This window comes from Pygoscelis adeliae, unplaced genomic scaffold, assembly GCF_000699105.1.
Source record: "Pygoscelis adeliae isolate BGI_AS28 unplaced genomic scaffold, ASM69910v1 Scaffold4, whole genome shotgun sequence".
Classification (NCBI taxonomy): Eukaryota; Metazoa; Chordata; class Aves; order Sphenisciformes; family Spheniscidae; genus Pygoscelis; species Pygoscelis adeliae.
The window spans coordinates 12,102,284-12,121,638 of record NW_008824986.1 but is presented as its reverse complement, the minus strand read 5'-3'; the positions used below and the strand labels follow the sequence as shown (position 1 = coordinate 12,121,638).

Genomic DNA, 19,355 nt, shown 5'->3' with positions numbered 1-19,355 from the left:
CTAGTGTTTTTTTTTTTTAATCTTATACATTAAATGAAAATTTATGCTGCATTCTCCCCAAATTGTTTTTGACTTCCTGATATTTAGTGCAAAATAAGACACTAATATCCTGAAAATCCTTTTATCGCTAAATAATACTTTAATTATGAAGTGGTTTAACAGTCACATATACAAGAAAGTTTTAGATAAAAGATGATTAGTTTGTTCTTTTATCTTCAAGAAAAAACATTTTTCAGACAAACACAAGGTTTTGGAAGTCATTTGGTCAATTGGAAGAATTGATTTTAGAACTAAGACATGGGCTTAAATTTACATTAAAATCTAAATCATTAAACCTTTGTCTTTTATGAAACGTTACTAAGAATGGCTTTTTAAATATAATGGAGGAGACTGGAAAAAAAGAATGGAAAACATAGTTCTGTAAATGTAAATAAGTGATTTTTTTTTTTCCCTGTTAGATTTTTGTTTATTTGTTTTGGTTTGGGCAGTTTGGTAATTTCTAGTGAGCTACAACATTACTTACTTCCAGGTTTACCAATAAACCAAATGAGTTTTGGATTGTGGAGAGCAGATGCACTTTCCACCCAGATATGAAACGGTAATTTTTTAGATTTTGCAAGATTCAAGTGGAATAAGATATTTTAAAGACCAAGTTACATTTTGGAGAACTTTTCAGAGCTGTATTGTATACAGCAAGATCAATGGTATATAGTTTTTGATTATTTTTCCTAATTGTTGCACAGGAAGCATGTGGATTTCAACCAAAGAGCTCAGTCATTCTGCAAATTTACCTCTAATGATTGATCACATCATATGTTTTCCTTCTAATTGTTTGTCCTCTGTGGGACATTGATGTTACAGATCCAGACCCAGTTCAGGAGCTGATTTATGATTTAAGAAGTCAGTGTGATGCAATCAGAGTTACAAAAACAGTTCGACCCTTCAGTATGGTGTGTTGCCCAGTGAATGAGAATTCTGCAGCTCTCATAGTCAGTGATGGCAGGGTAATGATCTGGGAATTAAAATCCAGTATTTCTGGCAGAAATATGCGTAACAGGTAATGGGATTTATTTTTCTTGTCAAAGCTTCCATCTGTTACATTTATAAGTGGCGTGTAGTATTTAATTATATTCTAAAAGCAACAGTGATGTCCTTGTGTGTATGGTAGTGTGACATGCTGTACATGTGTATGAATGAAAGGAAGAGGAACAAAATATATCATACACATAGATTAGTTCCCCTACTTTGGGGAAGTGAAGGAACTGTATTTACTCTTCTTTCTTTGAAAAATAATTCCATACTAAGTGGTTGGAATAAAGAAACAAAAGATAGGAATGAATATTCACATTATTTTGGAGGAACGTTTTCTTCTCATTTGGCTTTCTGCAGACTATATAACTTTCTTCAGGAATGAATCCCTCACTTTAATCACATGAAAGGACCTCTGGAAGGGACTACATTTTTAGTAGGGGAAAGGTTTTCTGTTAGATTTGTGTGAATTTGACACAGAGCAATATAAGGCTGCACAGCAGGTGGCTGGAATACGGTGCTATAAACAATATTTTTATATTCAAAGCCTTTAGAGTTTTAGATTTTGAGCAGTCTCTAAAAATACTATATGAAGTAGTACAGTTCTTTAAACATTTAGTTTATTAAGGTAATTCTGCTGCAATAAACCTTTAAAGTACTATTGAATAAAATAGATAACTTACTGCCATAAGACAAATACAGAATTCTTAGTATACTGTTAAATGTCAGAAGTACCAGATTTTCAACATAGATCCTTTTCTTGCTCATCTGTGATTTAATGTTTTTATTCTTGGTGTTCTCAAAAACAGTTAGGTGGATTCTTTGTGATGCATATCCAAGAGCACTGTTTAGGATCCATATGTTGCTGGGTTTTACTTCTTGGATTCTTAGGCTCATTTCTAAAACATTGTTTTTTGTCATGATTATATAACCAGGAAAAATTTAGTAATAATGTAAGAATTACTGAGCCTAGAGGATTCTGGATATGGTTGGATTGTACTGAAAAGCAAAGCATATTTCTAGTTGGCTCAGAGTCTTTAATGGATTTTGAAGGAGTCTTCCTCCATTAGCTCTTGATCTTGTTGGATTTGATGGTCTTAATTAAAATTTGAACTCAAAGTCTGTTAAAGTGAGATTTTAAAGAAAAAGGCTTTGCACATGCTTCAACTGCATTTTTGTGTACAGCTAGGTGCAGTCACTAGTCTTTGGTCTTTGCTTATGATATAGACCGGTCCTCAGCCCAGCAAGATACGATTGCGAAGGCTGCAGGGGCTGTTTGAGTCCCTTTTAGATGGAGATTGCGGTGGAACCCAGTCGCAGTCATTGGGGAAAAAATAACACAAAAAAATGATGCATAGATATCTCACAAGACTGTAAACGTAGGTATTACTGTATGTTTCTGCTGTAGTTTTGTATATGCAAAGGCAATCCTGTTTCATATGTTTAGATGAAAGGCATTGCTTCAGTTACAGGTTTTGTCACCTGGAACCTATGTAAGAAGTTTATATAGGTTAGCAAAAACTGTTCCCCAAGTTTGGGAATCTGTTCTTAAATGTCGAAATATTCACGGTTGTTCCTTAGCTGTATTCGTTAACATAGCTCTACATATTAATACACGATATATTTAAAAGCTTCCATTCAATGCTTAGGTATACTTCAGAACAAGGGATACATCTGTCTGTTTTTCTGTTACTTGTAAATATCTCTCTAAGGAAGATGAAAGTTGTTTTAAATTTTGTATATTTCTGTGTGCATTATCTCCTGGTACAGTTGTTCATGGAAATTGATGTTGGGAATAATCTTCTCAAAATATTCTGCAAGTAATAAGTGGTAGGAATACTGAAAGAACAACCTGGGGGAAAAGCAAATTCGAGGACCTAAGTCAACAGGCGATCCAGTTTGTATTAGGAACTTGTTTTCATTTCTTTTACAGCAGTTCAAGTGCATCACCTTTGTATTCCCCAGTCTCATTCTGTGGAATTCCTGTAGGAGCATTCCAAAATAAAATTCCAGACCTCTCCTTAGACAACATGATTGGTAAGAATTTCTTTCACTATTATTACTGCTACTCATTTCTAGAATTTTTGAATCATTATATATCTTAGCCTACTTTAGAACTACATATGTTAGAATTATTTTCTATGCAATTTAAATAGCAATTCTGAAAGAAAAGAATTCCTGTTTGCTAAATAAATTATCAAATTAATCTTTTTGAGGATTTTATGTTGAAGACCAATGTTCAAAGTTCATTGTCACTGAGAAAAAAAGTAATTTGAAATGGAATTTGGCCAAAACTCCTTCATTTTTAAAAAGTAATCTTAAACAGATGAAGACAATTTAAACTACCTTTGAATTCTGGAGGAAGACTGAAATGGTTGCACTTTTTTTTTTTTCTTTCCTCTCCCTTCCTTCTTTTTTTTTCCCTTCTTAGTGTTAGGAAAGAAAGCCAGTATTGGAGAAATTACCTGAAGTGCAGTCTTCTAGAAAGTTTTATCATACAGAGTTCAACACGAAGGAATGCCTCTTTAAATAAACATTGCTAATATATATGTTAGTTTATTTGTGATTTTTATTTTATAAACTCCTGTGTCTGATAACTTTCAATAACATCTCAGATTAAAATTTAATACTAACAAGATTTTTAATTTTTAAGCAGGACAAGGCACAGTTGCTGGAGAAGAACAATTAAAAAGTTCTTTTCTGCAAGAAGTGCACCTCAAATTTCTGCTGACTGGACTTCTTTCAGGACTTCCTTTGCCTCCGTTTGCTATCCGCATGTGCCCACCTCTTACAACAAAAAATATTAAACAGTATGAGCCAATCCTTGCGGTTGGTAAGTATCTTGAATAGTTTATTGGTTGCTCTGAAAATAATATGTTCTAGATTAAATGTAAGTATAGTTACTAATACAGAAAAAAAATCTATTTTTTAATCCTGTGTAACTAATCACAAATAGCGACCCTTGTATTAGTTTGCATCCATGATAGTCTTCGGATTCTTTTTTTCCTACCTTAGGTTTAAGTAATGCTACCTGAAAAATTGCAACATATTAGCAAGTTTGTGTTTATCCTTTCATTTACTATGATATTGGTCTGTTGATGCACTCGGTGTTTTACATGCTGCTCTCACTCCATTCTAAACATCAATAAATACAGACTTCTGCAGCGCTGCATTCCTAGAATAAGTAAATGAACTTAACAGAGACTGTACTTTTGTTCTGATGTAAGTACCTAAAAATACACTTAAAGCACGTTATTTTTCTGAATGAATCTATTCTGTCTTATTGCAAATGTAATTAACCTCATCTAGATATTAGAATAGTTGCCAGTGAGCACCTGATTTATTAACTCCCTATTTAAAACTGATTTTTCTGGCATGCTCTTTCAGACCACATCAGGGATTTCACAGTGTATCCATACAGGCTGCTGTCTTTCTCTGCAGTCAGCGGACTGGAACAGTAGATACAGAGATGCTGTAATTTAAAGATTGTAGTAGGTTGTAAAATTAGACCTCCAGATTTGGGTTGTTCAAACGTGCTCTTGATGTATCTAAGATATCAGTCGATTCTGGGCTACCCTGTCAAGTCTGTGCCTGTCGCAAGTCAGACTTGGGAGATTTTTGTTATTCTTAAGGTTGGCTGGGCTAGAGAGCCTTCTTAGGTTTTTGGAGGGGGGATGTTATGCAGGAGCTTACGAAGAGGATGTCACTCCAGTAATGAAAATGCCATAATAAAGCATGTATGTATGTGTGCAGTTCTCATTATATTATTACTGAGCTAAAAGTACCGTCCATAGTTGTGCTCTAAAATGTAGGCAAGCTGTCATTCCATGATGTGATGCTACTAAAATGTAACTTTTGATTTTATATAAGCTGTAGCTGTTAAAACAGGTGAAATATAAAGATTAGGAAACTAATAGGTAGGTAAAAAGTGCATTTGCAGCAAGGTCTGCAGCATTTTAGACTTAAGATACCTGAATGGCTCTTTAGGTATCCATTGTTGTATTTAATAAAGTCGATATGAGTATAAAGAAAAAAGAGAAGAACAAGTAAGACTTCTCAGTGTCTAACAAAATTGTAACTTTCGTGTTTCAGAAGGTTTTTGATCTAATTGAAGCTAATAGCTACTAAGTTTTGGTTTGTAATTTGAAAGAGGTCATTATTTCAGGGATGAGAAAGCAGAATTGCTTTAATGATTTGGTAAAATCTACCCATGATTCTCCCCTGGGATTATTGGTGGATAACAATTAATACTCTTCCTTGAGGCATTTACTCATCTTGAGTAATCAAAACAAAAAGAAACATTTCTTTCTCCTGCAATGGGGTATGTTGTGAAAATGCAAGAGGAATTAACAGATTTTTCTGCAGGCTCTACAAATAGCTTCAGGAAAATGTCTTGATCCAAATGGATTTCGCTGGCTGCAGAGAACCTTGGAGGGTTTAATATTTGGGATTTAAACACTAGAAATCAAAATACCTTTTCTAAAATTGTAAAATATAATAGTTAGAGGTGGAAAAAAAAAGAAGAGAGAAATAGCTGTAAATCCTGCATTTTCACTAAACTATGGAAGAGAAGAATAAAACTGGTCTATTTTTTTTTTTAAATCACTTTTTATAGGTACAAGTAATGGCTCTGTCTTGGTGTTTCATCTTACAAGTGGACTCTTACACAAAGAGTTAAGCATCCATTCCTGTGAAGTCAAGTAAGATTTTAATTTTAATTCCTACTATAATCCTTCTGGGAGACAAATACTAAAACGTCCAACTGATGTTGTACCAGCAATGTGGGTGTCTTGTTTCATTGTTAATGACACTCAAGAAAATTGCCTGTTGAGTAGTCTATGCTAACACTATCTTTGCTATGTATAAGCAGTAACACACTGACAGAGTGAAAATTACATTGAACTAAATATTTGAATTGTATCTGTAGCTGCTGATCTGGGATGCATATCAGCTACTTCCAGTTTCTTTAGTATATTGTAGTCTTATATAAATAAAGAAGTCTTTTTAGCACAAGAAACTTTATTACAATGTTATTTATATCAGTTGTGACTCACAGATTGTGTCCTTTGAAATAATTCTGGTTTATACACCAAGGTTTATTTCCTCTGATCTCTTGGGGCTGAAATTGCTATTGAGACAGTTCTAGCCCTAACTGAAGTCATAATTTTTAATTCTATCTTCAAGACCAAATACAGGACTCGGTATTTATCCATCCTGAGTAAGGAACAGAGTAAGTTTTAAAGCTGTTACTGTGTGTTGGTGTGTACACAATGGCGTATCTTTTTTGGATAACTAATGGCAATGATATTCAAGATGGTGCTTGCTGGATACATAGTTCTAGATGGAAAATATTTTATTTATTTTCTAGATGGAAAATAAAGCATGGAAAATAAAACATTTGTTTTTAGCAGTAATAGTAGTGAAAATTTGTATCAGAGTTGTGGCATGAAGCCTTCATCAGGCTAAGGTCTTCATTTTACTGTTCTTTTTACAAAAAGGTAAGAAAAGTACAGGTGTCTGAGAATAGATAGCTCTAAGAATTCATTATGTAAACCTGCTTTGAATCTACCACCAAAATCATGTAAGTGTATTTACATTTGTGCTGTGAGTACTAGGCGCTGTAAGAATAGAATTTCTCTTTCTGTTCTAAACCATTTGAGGTTTTTGTTTCATACCATTAACTACTTACAAAATTATTTTCATTTTATGTTCTGTTATACAGCACAAGAGAATACTGCTTTTTTTTTCTCATTAAGGTGATTATAGAATTCAAAATGAAAACCACTACTAACATTTCACAGATTAAAGAAACAAAGAAAAAAAAAAAAAAAGAAAACGGGGAGACAGGAGGAAATATGCTTTTGAAAAAATATTTCTTCATCTTTTATTTAGGCTTCGTGTATTATTGGAAGTATTGTTAGTTTGGGCTTGTCACTTTTCAAAGGCTTTGCAACTTTTTAAAAACTTTAAGAATACATTGTCTTTCTAGGAACTGTCCTTGCACAAATGGTATTGTGAATTTTGTTTAGTCATAAGCTGTTATCTTGGTAAGTCTTTTAAGTATTTGTTTTAATTTCCTCAATCCCACTTTTGATTGTCTGAGTGACTTTCTACATAACTTTTACAAGTTCAAGGGAATGCTTTAAGCAATATACAATAAGGCACAGGGATTTTTTTTTTTAAATTAATATTAATGGAGTGCAACAGTTTTTCTTTCAGTGGGTATTCTTACTTTACCTCTAAAATGCTGTTAGATTGGATAATGCCTCTATTTCAGTTTTAGCTGAAAATACACCTTCAGGGAACACCATTATTTAAGTATGTAATTGAGAATACCCTGAAATTGTAACTCAAGGCCAGCAGAGTTTTCAGTGCCTTATAGTTTAAGAAGAGAATGTAATAAAACTAAGGTCTTTGGAATGGCAACTGTCCTTTACATATCAACTATGCTAAAATAATGGCCACTGAGTTGTTTAGGTGCTAGCAATTGACTTTTTTTTAGAAGCTCCATATGTAGTCACATGCTGCTGTTTTTTGAGTTTTTTAAATTATTTTTAAACTCTGCGGTTCTGTATTGTGGTTAGGAGTAGGGTGAATTTTTTCTCTGTCTTCCATTTAAGATAGCTCATACTTGTGAGTAACCTTGAATATTCATTTTGTCTGTGATTGTTACTTAGCTATTTCAGTATTTGTTTAGAATTATGTGAGTAAATACTTTTCCTTTGAGTTTAATTTGGTTTTTATTAGGAGACCGAGGCAAGAAGCGGCAGAAATGCTTCAGAGCACACAGAGAGGAAAAGTGAATCAGGCTACTGCTAGAAGCATAAGTGAGGGAAAAAACAGGGAGACTGTAGCATGTGTGCTGGCTGAAAGAAGCTGTGAGCAGGAGGTCAGTCTTTCTTCCTTCAGGATACAGAGAAATGCAATTAATTTATATTACTAAGAGGAATTAGAAGAACCATGAAATAACTAAGTCTGATACCTGTTCTGTCTTCTAAATGGAACAATCTAAGCTACTGTGGTAAGATGGGAGATGATAATACATCTTCAATGCAGAGGAGAATGTAAAGACATGTAAAGAATTACAAGACATGTAAATAAAATGCCTGCGATCAAGCTTCTAGTTCAGTGAAAGTGGTGCATTTGCAATGCCTCTCACTGCTACTTTTGCTTATTCTAATAGATAGGTAACTATGACTAGAGCAGTGTTTCTCTTTTTTTTTTTTTTGCTGAAGTTGAGCAAGTTCAGGGTTACAACAGCTTTAATTTTAAAAATTAAACTCACACTGACTGTAACTAGAATGTGTATGGCCTGCAGGCAAAATTCGGAAATTACTGCATTACATCCAAGTTTTAGCAGTTGGATTTAAGCTGACTCCCCTTTGGGACACTGCTTTGCAAACGTTCATCACCTCCTTAAAAAAACTTTCCTCACGTAGAGAAAGATGAATTAAAAATACCTACCACTTCTGTCATACAGCTGTTGTGTCTGGATTTATTTCTGTGCATTAGTAAATATGCGTTGCCTGACAAGCATAAGTAGTGTTGCAATGAAATCCTGTGTATTCGGAATTGAATTCTGAAGTCACCACTACAGGATGTACAATTCTCTTAGATGTACCGTGTTCAGCACTTAATTGTAATTTCTTTTTCTTAGTCTTCCTCATCATAAAAAGAAAAAGCTTGTTCCATTGCTGATGTTCACTTTTGGACATGTAGACCATACAAATACTTTTGAAGTACAAAGAAAATTCTTTTTAAATAATAAAATTTGAGGCTAAGAGTATTTTCTGATAGTATAATTAAGATAATATGATTTAGGGTAGGAAGGCTCTGCAGAGGGACCTGGACAGGCTGGATCGATGGGCCCAGGCCAACTGTATGAGATTCAACAAGGCCAAGTGCCGGGTCCTGCACTTGGGCCACAACAACCCCATGCAGCGCTACAGGCTTGGGGAAGAGTGGCTGGAAAGCTGTCTGGCGGAAAAGGACCTGGGGGTGTTGGTCGACAGCCGGCTGAACATGAGCCGGCAGTGTGCCCAGGTGGCCAAGAAGGCCAATGGGCATCCTGGCCTGTATCAGAACTAGTGTGGCCAGCAGGAGTAGGGAAGTGATCGTGCCCCTGTACTCAGCACTGGTGAGGCCGCACCTCGAATACTGTGTTCAGTTTTGGGCCCCTCACTACAAGAAGGACGTCGAGGTGCTGGAGCGTGTCCAGGGAAGGGCAATGAGGCTGGTGAGGGGTCTGGAGAACAAGTCTTATGAGGAGCGGCTGAGGGAACTGGGGTTGTTTAGCCTGGAGAAAAGGAGGCTGAGGGGAGACCTCATTGCTCTCTACAACTACCTGAAAGGAGGTTGTAGCGAGGTGGGTGTCGGTCTCTTCTCCCAAGTAACTGGCGAAAGGACGAGAGGAAATGGCCTCAAGTTGCGCCAGGGGAGGTTTAGATTGGATGTGAGGAAAAATTTCTTTGCTGAAAGAGTGGTTAAACATTGGAACAGGCTGGCCAGGGCAGTGCTCGAGTCACCATCCCTGGAAGTATTTAAAAGACGTGTAGATGTGGCGCTTAGGGACATGGTTTAGTGGGCCTGGTGGTGTTGGGTTGATGGTTGGACTCGATGATCTTAGAGGCCTTTTCCAACCTTAATGATTCTATGATTCTAAGATTTTAATACAGTTTTCTTTAAGCTATGGTTTTCTTTCCAGTTTTACCTTTCTCCTTTTCTTACAATTCTTATAATTAATTTGAGTAGCAGCTGCCTTGTCATAAAGTCACAACAATCCATTCCCAACTAAAAGTCATTTGTGTTTTTATCCCCTTCAGTACACTCTGTAATTTGTTTGCATTGGAAACATTAATCAAAACAACTAAATCTTACCCTTGAAGTAACTGAGACAAGTTGAATGAATAGAATCCCTGAATTTCATATTTTAAAAGAGTGGATCCAGTCTGAGAAATAGTTTACAGCTGAATGTAACCCTTAATTCTAGTAGACAAAGATGTCTTTTATTAGGAAATTTTGCAAATGGAGATATTTCAATAGGGAAGGCATTACTTGTTTCATTCATTAAAACTTGAACCACTGTCTTCAGAGTCGCAATTTACATGTATGAAATAACAAAAATTATATTGTTTCAGGTGCAAGCAGTTAGCAAAGCTAAGATTTACTTTTGATTATGAGTGCCTTGGGTTTCTGTAGATTTTTATTGGTATTGACAGGTGGCCAGCCGGCAGCAAAGAAAAAGGACTTGTCTTGTTAAATCTTGAGCTGATGAAAGTAGTATAGAAAATGCCTCAGGTCTTTGAACGAGAATGGTGAATAACTACTGGCAATAAGAATGCATTACGAGTATTCTGTGCTTTTTCCAAAAAACATAGTAGAATAATAGACAAAAATTAGAAAGGTGTCAGAATTCATATTTCTTCCTTTTCAGAAAGCTCCCTGTATTTACGACCTTTCGGAGACTTGCAATGTCACACATTATTGCAATTGTAGATTTCTATTCAATCGTTCCTGTAATGTTTCGATTAATAATTGAATACTACTCATTTTGATTGAAATTACTGGTTGAACTTTCATAGGTCCTGGTGGGAAAAGGACTGGGTCCTAAATTTTTAACTTTTCTTGAGGACTTGGGAATAAAGCTTTCCATTATTTTAAAGCTTGAACTAAAAAAATAAAGATAAATATGGCTGTAACTTGTATGTGCAAAATATTATGGGAGTGCTTTTTGCTTTCAAAAGCACTAAAACCATCTACATTGCATTTAGGAAACCTCTGCTTAATACAATGTGAGTTGGATTTACTGACAGTAAATCATAAATACTGTTATTTATCTTTCTTATATTTCACATATATCCTTGCAAAACAGACCATAATTTTACAATTGATGTAACAGAAGACTTGGTTGTCCTGGAAATAGTTCTTAAGTAATCTGTGTTTGAGGAAAACCTAAATCCTTTTATCTGTGTTAAAATGAAGTTGGGCATATATATGTATTATAACAGTCTCAATTTACTTTTAGATTAGTTCCTTGATTTATTTCACAGATAAAACACTCAACTATTTATGCTGGCACAAAGTGTGTGTGGGAAATGGGGATGGGAGGACTATCTTGTTTTGCAACAGTACCACCTAGTGCCACTTCCTATCCTTTTGTGGCCTGTGGTATATCTCAAGAATTTGCTTAGAATCCGTATGTGCTGACAGTATGTTATATACAGTGTAACTTTACATCCTTGCAAGACTTCAAGGTAATTTGGTTTGTGGCTGCCTTGGCATGATCTAAAATACCCCAAAAAATCAGGTTTTCAGTTCTTTTGCGATAGCCTTTGAAATCTCTACAGGGCCTCTCTTATTCTAGCATCTTTGTTTCTCTTCTCTCTGGACTGAAAGAATCACGTCTCCCCACCCTGCTATCCATATTCATATTTTTCTCTTTCTGTATGCTGGCAAATTTGAGTTACTTGATAGTTCTTTCTATCTGGTAAATCACTGATTTAGTGAGAGCAGTGATTTTAGTCCACTCTAGTCCTGAGTATCTGTGAGGGATTTTTGCAAAAGTTAGTGTTTCTGGTAAAAAAATAAAGTGTAATAATTTTTTTTGTTTTAACCAAACAAGAACCAGTGTAGTCTGAAAAGAAACCTCTTCTTTAATTTAACTTGGTAACTTTATATTTACATCATAGTTGTAAATGCGTAGCTTATTTTTATGCTTAAGTATATTGTTTCCATAAGATGTAGAAAATTACTTCTGTGCTGTTTTCAAATTGAAGAATATGCATTAAAAAAATTATTGTACTTCAGTCCAGGCTATTTTCTAGCTATTTGAATATTTTGGCTAACATACTCCACGTACTCTCTTCTGATGACAGGGGAATTGAGTGGATAAGCTTGACTGGGTTTATTTCCTTTGCCACATCAACACCTAACAATCTGGGGCTAGTAAGGAATGAGCTGCAGCTGGTGGACCTACCAACAGGTTAGTATTTCCTGAGAAATCTGTACAAGAGGCTAACAGATTTGCTGGGGAGTGACAGACAGAAGTTCTTACTACTTTTTTTTTTTGTTTTTTCCTTCTGTTGTCACGACGAAATAAAAAAATAAAGAGGAATTTTAGCTGGTTCTGCTCTTCTGTCCTTGTGAAGCCACGTAATGTGTTGTATCTGGTGCTCTACAGACAGACTTGAAACAACATCTTTGCAAAGATGTCTCTTGCTTGGACTTACTAAAAGAATGAATATGTGTCAGCAGGAGGTTTAGAAGCATTCACACAGCATGGGTATTAGGTTGTATGTTGTTCACAAATTGCATGTATTTCCAAATGTGTTTTGTCACAGTCTACACCCATTGTTTCATGTGCACCTGAAATAGTGTTGAACCATTTATTGTGGTTTGTATCAGCAACAGATAATTTTTCAAGGTAGATTATAGACAGGTGACCAGAATTTGAGTATCTGTATGAACATAAAATGGATATTTTAGTAATGAAGTTGGATACTTTTATAAAGAATTGGAAGGGTTAAAAAATAAAAAACTTTTTAAAAGGTACAGTTGATAGCAAAACTAACAGTCAGATTATGTGTGGTTTTTTTCAGCTACTCCGGCCTTATAATGGATGACAAATATATTTGTGACTGAGTTCAATATTTGCACAATACTAGGAGGTACAATTTGGAAGACTAGAGAGCCCAAAATAGGAAGCATTGAATAATTTTAAATTATTTTTGAATGGGAAAACCTGGAGCCATTTAATTTCTAATTGAAGAGTCTCAATCTCGTAATGCGGGGCTAATTCTGAATTGCTTAAAGCATTATGCTTAATGTAAGCATTTGCAGCTTTATGCTTATGAATAGCATAAAGTGATTTTTTTTCCTTAAGCTTATGGAAAAGTCTCAATTTTTGTATTTACAGGGTGCTACACGAAGGGGCTATTCTTTTAACATAACGATATTGTAAATTTTTTCCTGATAATGTCTTTTGTTCATTTGGTTAAAATCAAAACAGAAAATATATGTACTTTGTAAAATTCATTTCATGTAAAATGGGATTTTGATTTTTCACTCAGCTTGTAAATCAATGTTGAAACACTTACAAATGTAAGTGATAAAAGGGTCAGTATTTCTGCAGGCAACCAAGTTACAAGTAAATGTGAATACCTGACACCTTAGCATATGTTTTGCTTAAAGTAACTTTTCCTCTTTTAAAACTTAATAGAAAGGCATAGCTACTTAACTGTTTGATCATTGGGTCTTCCATCACTAATTAGCCCAACTTCCTATTTTAGTTCTAGGAAGGCTGTGCTGATTTGTATTTACTTCATGAACACTTTGAAACAATTCTCATTTACGTTTCTGAACAACGATAAGGATTGTTTCTAACAACAATAAGTTTTCTTCACTAATGAAGAAAATAGAGCTGGAAAGTTTCCTGTAGCCTGGCCTCTGGTGTGAGAGCTCTAACTACCATTGTTGCTGACTAGATTTATTCACATAATTGGCATAAGATAAGTAATTTAGCTATGAGCAGCCACAAGCGTGGCTAAAGTTTGAAAACTTGAGTTTTCCTTGAAAGCTAAGGCGAATGAAACTTGCATAGGAGATGCTGTGATACCCTGGTGTTTATAGATCATTATTTATTTTAGTGATGAGTGTAACACCTTTAATTCTGCAACACTTTGTACAGGTGGGTGAAAATTTTGTTGGGGATAAGATAATAAGTTCTTAGGGTCTATTCTTTTAGCTGGAAAGAAAGAGCTAATGGTTCTGCTAAGTGTAGAATGAGTTAGTACTTGACCATGGAAATACTTTCAGACTTAGTTTATGGCAGAGTTAATTTCTCTTACAAAACTTGAAATCTACTTATGAATTTCCTCCTTGGGGAATTGAGAGTATATCTCGCTGGCTTTGAGTGGAAAATAATAACTCTTTGAACTCTCTCTCTGTATTTATGTAATGCTGATGATGCATCAATTTCAGTAGTTGTGTTTTGGAAGTGAGTCAGGTATTAGACAGTAGAGTTTACATTATATTTAGTCCTTTGAAATGCAGTAAAAATTTGACAAGAAGAATAATGTAAGAGATGGCAGGTTACTTGGAGATGTTCTAGTTAGTTTGTAAACTATTTCTGTTTACAAACAGAATAGTTTATAAACTATTTCTATATTTATATTTAACTTAGTAACTACTTCTGTTTTCCCCCGTGTCGTTATTGTGTTCCAGGCAGGAGCATCGCATTTCGTGGGGAGCGAGGCAATGATGAACCAGCTATTGAAATGATAAAAGTGTCTCATTTGAAGTAAGTAGCCTTGTGAAGTTTATAAATTTTACTGTACTGCATGAAGATCCTCATGACTTAATAGAAATAACAGAAATTCCAGGAAAAAACAATCCAGAGAGTATAGAACAATGTGCAACAGCATCAAGAGAAAAATACTTTAGAATATTAGTTCAAAGTGCAAAAGCTGTAAATGTTTCTGTGGTTGACTTTGTCACTTCAGGATCCAATCACATTGCAAGATCAGTCGTTAATATTTTAGTTCTCTTAAGAATTGTGTTCACTGAACGGACATTTTGATAATATTAGGGAGAATAAAAGCGCTGAACAATTTTTGTCAACTTTGATTATGTTATAATTCCCTTTTCTATAACTTAAACCTTACTTAAAACTAGAAGATTGGCATTAAAGGTGGGGTGACTTTTCATGTGTTCATTAATTTTTCTAAGTATGTATTTCACACCTTTATAATAATTGTCTACTGGAAAACCAGGTGTGAGGTATAGTTGTTTGAGAAGTCAGCTGATAAATGACCACATTGTTTACCATCAAATCCTACTTATTTTGAAATCAGACTTGTGACAGGAGGCCCTGGTCTTTATAGTATCAAAAATAATAACAGTAGTACTTTGAGATTACTTTACTTTTCCTATGTAAATGAAATTAAAGTAGCATTGAATTTAATAAGGCATTATGTCTAAATTTTAAGGTGTTTTTCTTTACAGTGGAGGAAAAAAAATAATGTTCTCTAGCTTGCATAGGAATATTTTCAGAAGTATGTATGTGTTCCAGATAATTTGGAAGAGTTCAACTATATAATGGTCTTATGAATACATTAAAAATTAAGAACAGCCATGGGCTTAGATGAAGAGACTAGAATGTTAAGTGAGAACAAGAAAGGGTAGTTCATTGGAATAGAGATTAATGCAGTTGAGAAGAGTACATACAGCCGCAGAGCCTCTCTGTATTTTCAAGTTACATGTGAAAAGTGGTAGATTGAAGGTGTTTTACTCATCTAGCTCCACAGATGAGAGGTCTGAAGACATGACTGACAAGTGGTTTAGTGTAAGAGGATTTTATGTTCATTTATCACTGGATTAGGGAAGTGGCATGCGTCTGGAGTAGAGAAAAAGATCTGTCCAACCTACAGTCTTTGGTATGTCTTTCTGGTATCTTGTGCAGTCATCAACTCGGGCTGAATATGTCTAAATTAGAGGTGCTGCTGCTTCCTCTGAATTACTTCCCTTGTCTCCTTTACAGTACTAGAGCAGTACCACCTGACAGAAATTTCTAATTCCCTTAGCTTTGAAGGAGGACTCTGTTTCAGACACTCTTTTGCACCTCAGTAACTCAAGGAAGTTACAAGCTTTAGAGTGGGATTTGAGCCAAATCAATTTACTCTGCTTTCTCGTAGTTTTTGAGAGTTTCCAGAGTGCTGATATGAACAACACATGTGAAGTAAAATGCTCAAATTAAAATGGAATGATTACTTAAGATGTAGTAAATTCTTATTTGTTTTAGGCAGTATCTAGCTGTAGTATTTAAAGACAAACCACTGGAGATTTGGGATGTCAGAACATGCACTCTACTCAGAGAAATGTCTAAAAACTTCCCTACAGCAACCGCTTTGGTAAGGAATAAAATCTGTTACTTACTGTTTATTAAATGTAATATGTTGAGCTAGTATAAAAATCTATGAACAATTCTGCAGCAAAATGTTTCTGTAGCATACAGGTAAGTGCTTTCACTCCTCCATTTTCATCTGTCATCAAATAGAGGCAAGAAAAAAGCAGGTACTGGTGGAAAAATCTGGTCTGCTCCTTGGGTGATGGGGGAAGGTATCACAGAAAGCAATCTTCATTGAAATAATTATAATTAACAGAAAAATCCCCAGTAAATTCAGGGAGTAAACATTTGTCTTTTCCATTTTTCCTGGACAATTTTTCACAGGAGTGGTCACCTTCTCATAACTTAAAAAGCCTGAGGAAGAAGCAGTTAGCAGCCCGTGAGGCCATGGCCCGACAGACGGTTGCATCGGATACTGAAGTTAGTAGCGTAGAATCTTCTGTTATCAGGTATTTCTGACTCTGATTTAATGCTATCCTGCATCAGTTGTCTTTCCACCGTGTACCGTTGTTGTACAGAACGGAATATTTAGGAACTGATTCTTGAGTACATAGCAGGCAAACGACTTTATGGGCCTCCCTTTAGCTTTTAGATGTCAAAGTTTACCGCTGAATGAGAGAAACAGTGTACCTGTTTCTCTCGGATGTGACTGTAGCAGTCCGTTAGTTACCTGGTTCTCGAAGTAAAACTCTTATTTGCCCCCTGAACATTGCCGCAAGTGTATAAATGAGTTCACTATTGCGTCTGGTAAATTGTTTGGAAGGAAACATGCATTTTTGTGCTGCTTCTGTGCATTAGTTAGGGAGAAATTGCCTTGCAGTTCTAATTTCAAGAAAGAAATACTTGTATCTCATTGTGTTCTCTTTAAAGCTTGTTACAGGAAGCTGAAAGTAAATCAGAGCTGAGCCAGAACATTTCTGCCAGAGAGCACTTTGTGTTTACAGGTGCCGATGGGCAGGTTTATCATCTCACGGTAGAAGGAAACTCAGTAAAAGACAGTGCAAGAATTCCTCCTGATGTGAGTTCCAATTTTCTATATCATTGGTGCTTTAATTTTTTTCTTAGCTATGATTGCCAGAAAAAAAATCAGGATATGCATTGTAGTGGCAAGTGGTCATTAATGCAGTAGTTTGAAACATGAAATAGAAGTTCCATCTTCAAAAACAGTAGCAATTCTCTTCTCACGTTCTTATACTTTTTCTACTGAAAACAGAGTTGGAATAAATGATTTTTTTTTTTTACAAGTTAGAATCTTCATAGGCCCTGACTTGCTTTCTGAATAAATTATATGACATTTTTAAGAATTTTAGTAAAGCATATACAAAAAGCTTGAATAACAAAGAGGGTGTTATTGAAACATGTTTATGCACTGTTAATGGATTTTATCTTGCACCATAAGGAGGACTTAAGTGGGCCAGAGCACTCTTTTGTGAGTTTAAGTTTGGTTTTTTTCCCAGTTACTCTGAAGAACAGTCTTTCTTTTTTCAGTTATTCTTGAAGGGTTTGATAAATTTAACTTACAAATAGGAATTCTTTTATTTTTGTTTCCTACTTTAGTATATGCTAGTATTGTGTTTAATGAGGTCTGTCATGTTGGTGTTTCCTTGCAACAAGAGGTTGCAAGGAAAACCTTGTTTTTCTTGCAAGTGATTTCCATTGCTTTAAACCTGAAATTTCGTACAAGGAAACGTCTTTTGAAGCATATTGAAGCAAATATGACTGACTTGATAAATGCTTATATTCAATAGAATTATTTCTGTTTTAACTGAGTAGAATTTGGTCTATCATGTCATATAATATTTGAAAAAAATGCAATACTAATGTTGAAATATTTGTTCCTATGTTTGGCTCTATTAATCACAAGATTTTATTCTGCTTCTTAAATATTTCCAGGGAAGTATGGGTAGCATTACATGTATTGCCTGGAAAGGGGATATCCTTGTTCTTGGAGACGTTGACGGAAACTTAAACTTCTGGGATTTGAAAGCTAGGGTATCCAGGTATGAATGCAAATTAAGTCTGATAAACATGAGATAATGAGTGTTAGAATGTTCCCCCCCCTTCATTTTTGTTCTTCACTGTAGCAGGTCATCTGTGGTGTTTGAAGGGAAAAACGCAAGCATTTTGAAATAAAATTTCAGAAAATGCCTACTGTGTTACAGTTTTTTTACATTTCATCTTTGTATTTTCAGATGGAGTAATGTTCTATCAAAGTTTTAAAAACAGCTAGATATCTTTCTTATGTTAAATCTGCAATGGCTTCTGATAAAACGTTAAGTATTGTATTTCTTTCAAGCATTTAATCTTTTTAATTTTCGTTATAATTTGGATAGCCATTTGTGTGTGTGTGTGTATTTCTCCTTCTCAATCTGTACAATATGATCTGCAACATTCATGGAAAGGAGTTAACTACCCACAATATTAGGTATAGAATGATTGATACTAATCTTGTGTTTTTCTTAGGGGGATTCCTACACACCGAAGCTGGGTGAAAAAGATACGTTTTGCCCCAGGGAAAGGAAATCAAAAACTTCTTGCAATGTACAACGATGGAGCAGAAATTTGGGATTCAAAAGAGGTAAGCATCTGTTGTTTGATATGTGCTGCTTTGCAAAATACACATATAACTTCTGAAGATCAGGACAAGTCAGGCATTAAGTTTTACTTAATCATGATTTCTTGATGATAGTTGTATAATAAAGTTGTATGGCTTTTCTCAGAAGACTTTTAGTTACTATAAAGCTTTTTTAAGCTGTCATCAATGAAAAGTACCTTTCACTCATAAAGCTGACAATGTCTCTGAGATACTCTTTGTCATTCTCTTGTAATGTTTTTGAGGCAGACATTGAAAATTTAAGGGGGAGTCCTCAATCTTAGAATTTAATCTGTGGACAAGAGAGTATTTTTACTATGGATTTCTTACTCTTGAATACGCACAGAAGTTATGTATTCTTCAGTGCCTGGATTTAGTTTGTTAGGAAATACCAGAAAGCTAGATGCTTTTTAATTAACATTGTCTAGCTTCTCATCTTACTCAAAAATTCTGTAATAATGTTCAGAAATCTTCTGGGGTTTGCTTCATAGGTCTTTCAGGGGATTATAGTACCATGGGGAAGGAAAGATAATTGTACTGTTTTAACTTAGCCCCCTGGAGTAAGTTCAAGTTATGAGGGTATGAAATGGGAATTTTAATTTTTTTCTGTTCACTTTGTAGTGAGCACCAGGTCCGAAACCAGGCACTTAATTTGAGGAATATGAAACTCTCCGTTGATGATAGGAGTTGGACAGCAGATATGAGCAACAACTGTGAATTATGTAGGCAAAGTAGAATATTATCCCATGAGTCTCTCCTTTGAAGAACAGTTGAATAGTTTTGTTGCCACGGCATCCTCCTCCTATAGCTGTTCCCTTTCTTTTTCTGGGA

General features: G+C 35.0%; 1 protein-coding gene across 1 annotated transcript in view; it reads left to right on the top strand.

Annotated features, from left to right (window-relative positions):
* WDR11 (WD repeat domain 11) overlaps positions 1-19,355 on the top strand; it is a 75,056-nt gene that overhangs the window by 43,249 nt on the left and 12,452 nt on the right. The window contains exons 9-19 of the mRNA XM_009326030.1: positions 862-1,057; positions 2,963-3,066; positions 3,686-3,862; positions 5,645-5,729; positions 11,904-12,010; positions 14,251-14,326; positions 15,827-15,935; positions 16,256-16,380; positions 16,802-16,949; positions 17,825-17,931; positions 18,395-18,509. Of these exons, the coding sequence (XP_009324305.1) occupies positions 862-1,057; positions 2,963-3,066; positions 3,686-3,862; positions 5,645-5,729; positions 11,904-12,010; positions 14,251-14,326; positions 15,827-15,935; positions 16,256-16,380; positions 16,802-16,949; positions 17,825-17,931; positions 18,395-18,509 (1,349 nt within the window). The remainder of the gene's footprint in view (positions 1-861; positions 1,058-2,962; positions 3,067-3,685; positions 3,863-5,644; positions 5,730-11,903; positions 12,011-14,250; positions 14,327-15,826; positions 15,936-16,255; positions 16,381-16,801; positions 16,950-17,824; positions 17,932-18,394; positions 18,510-19,355) is intronic.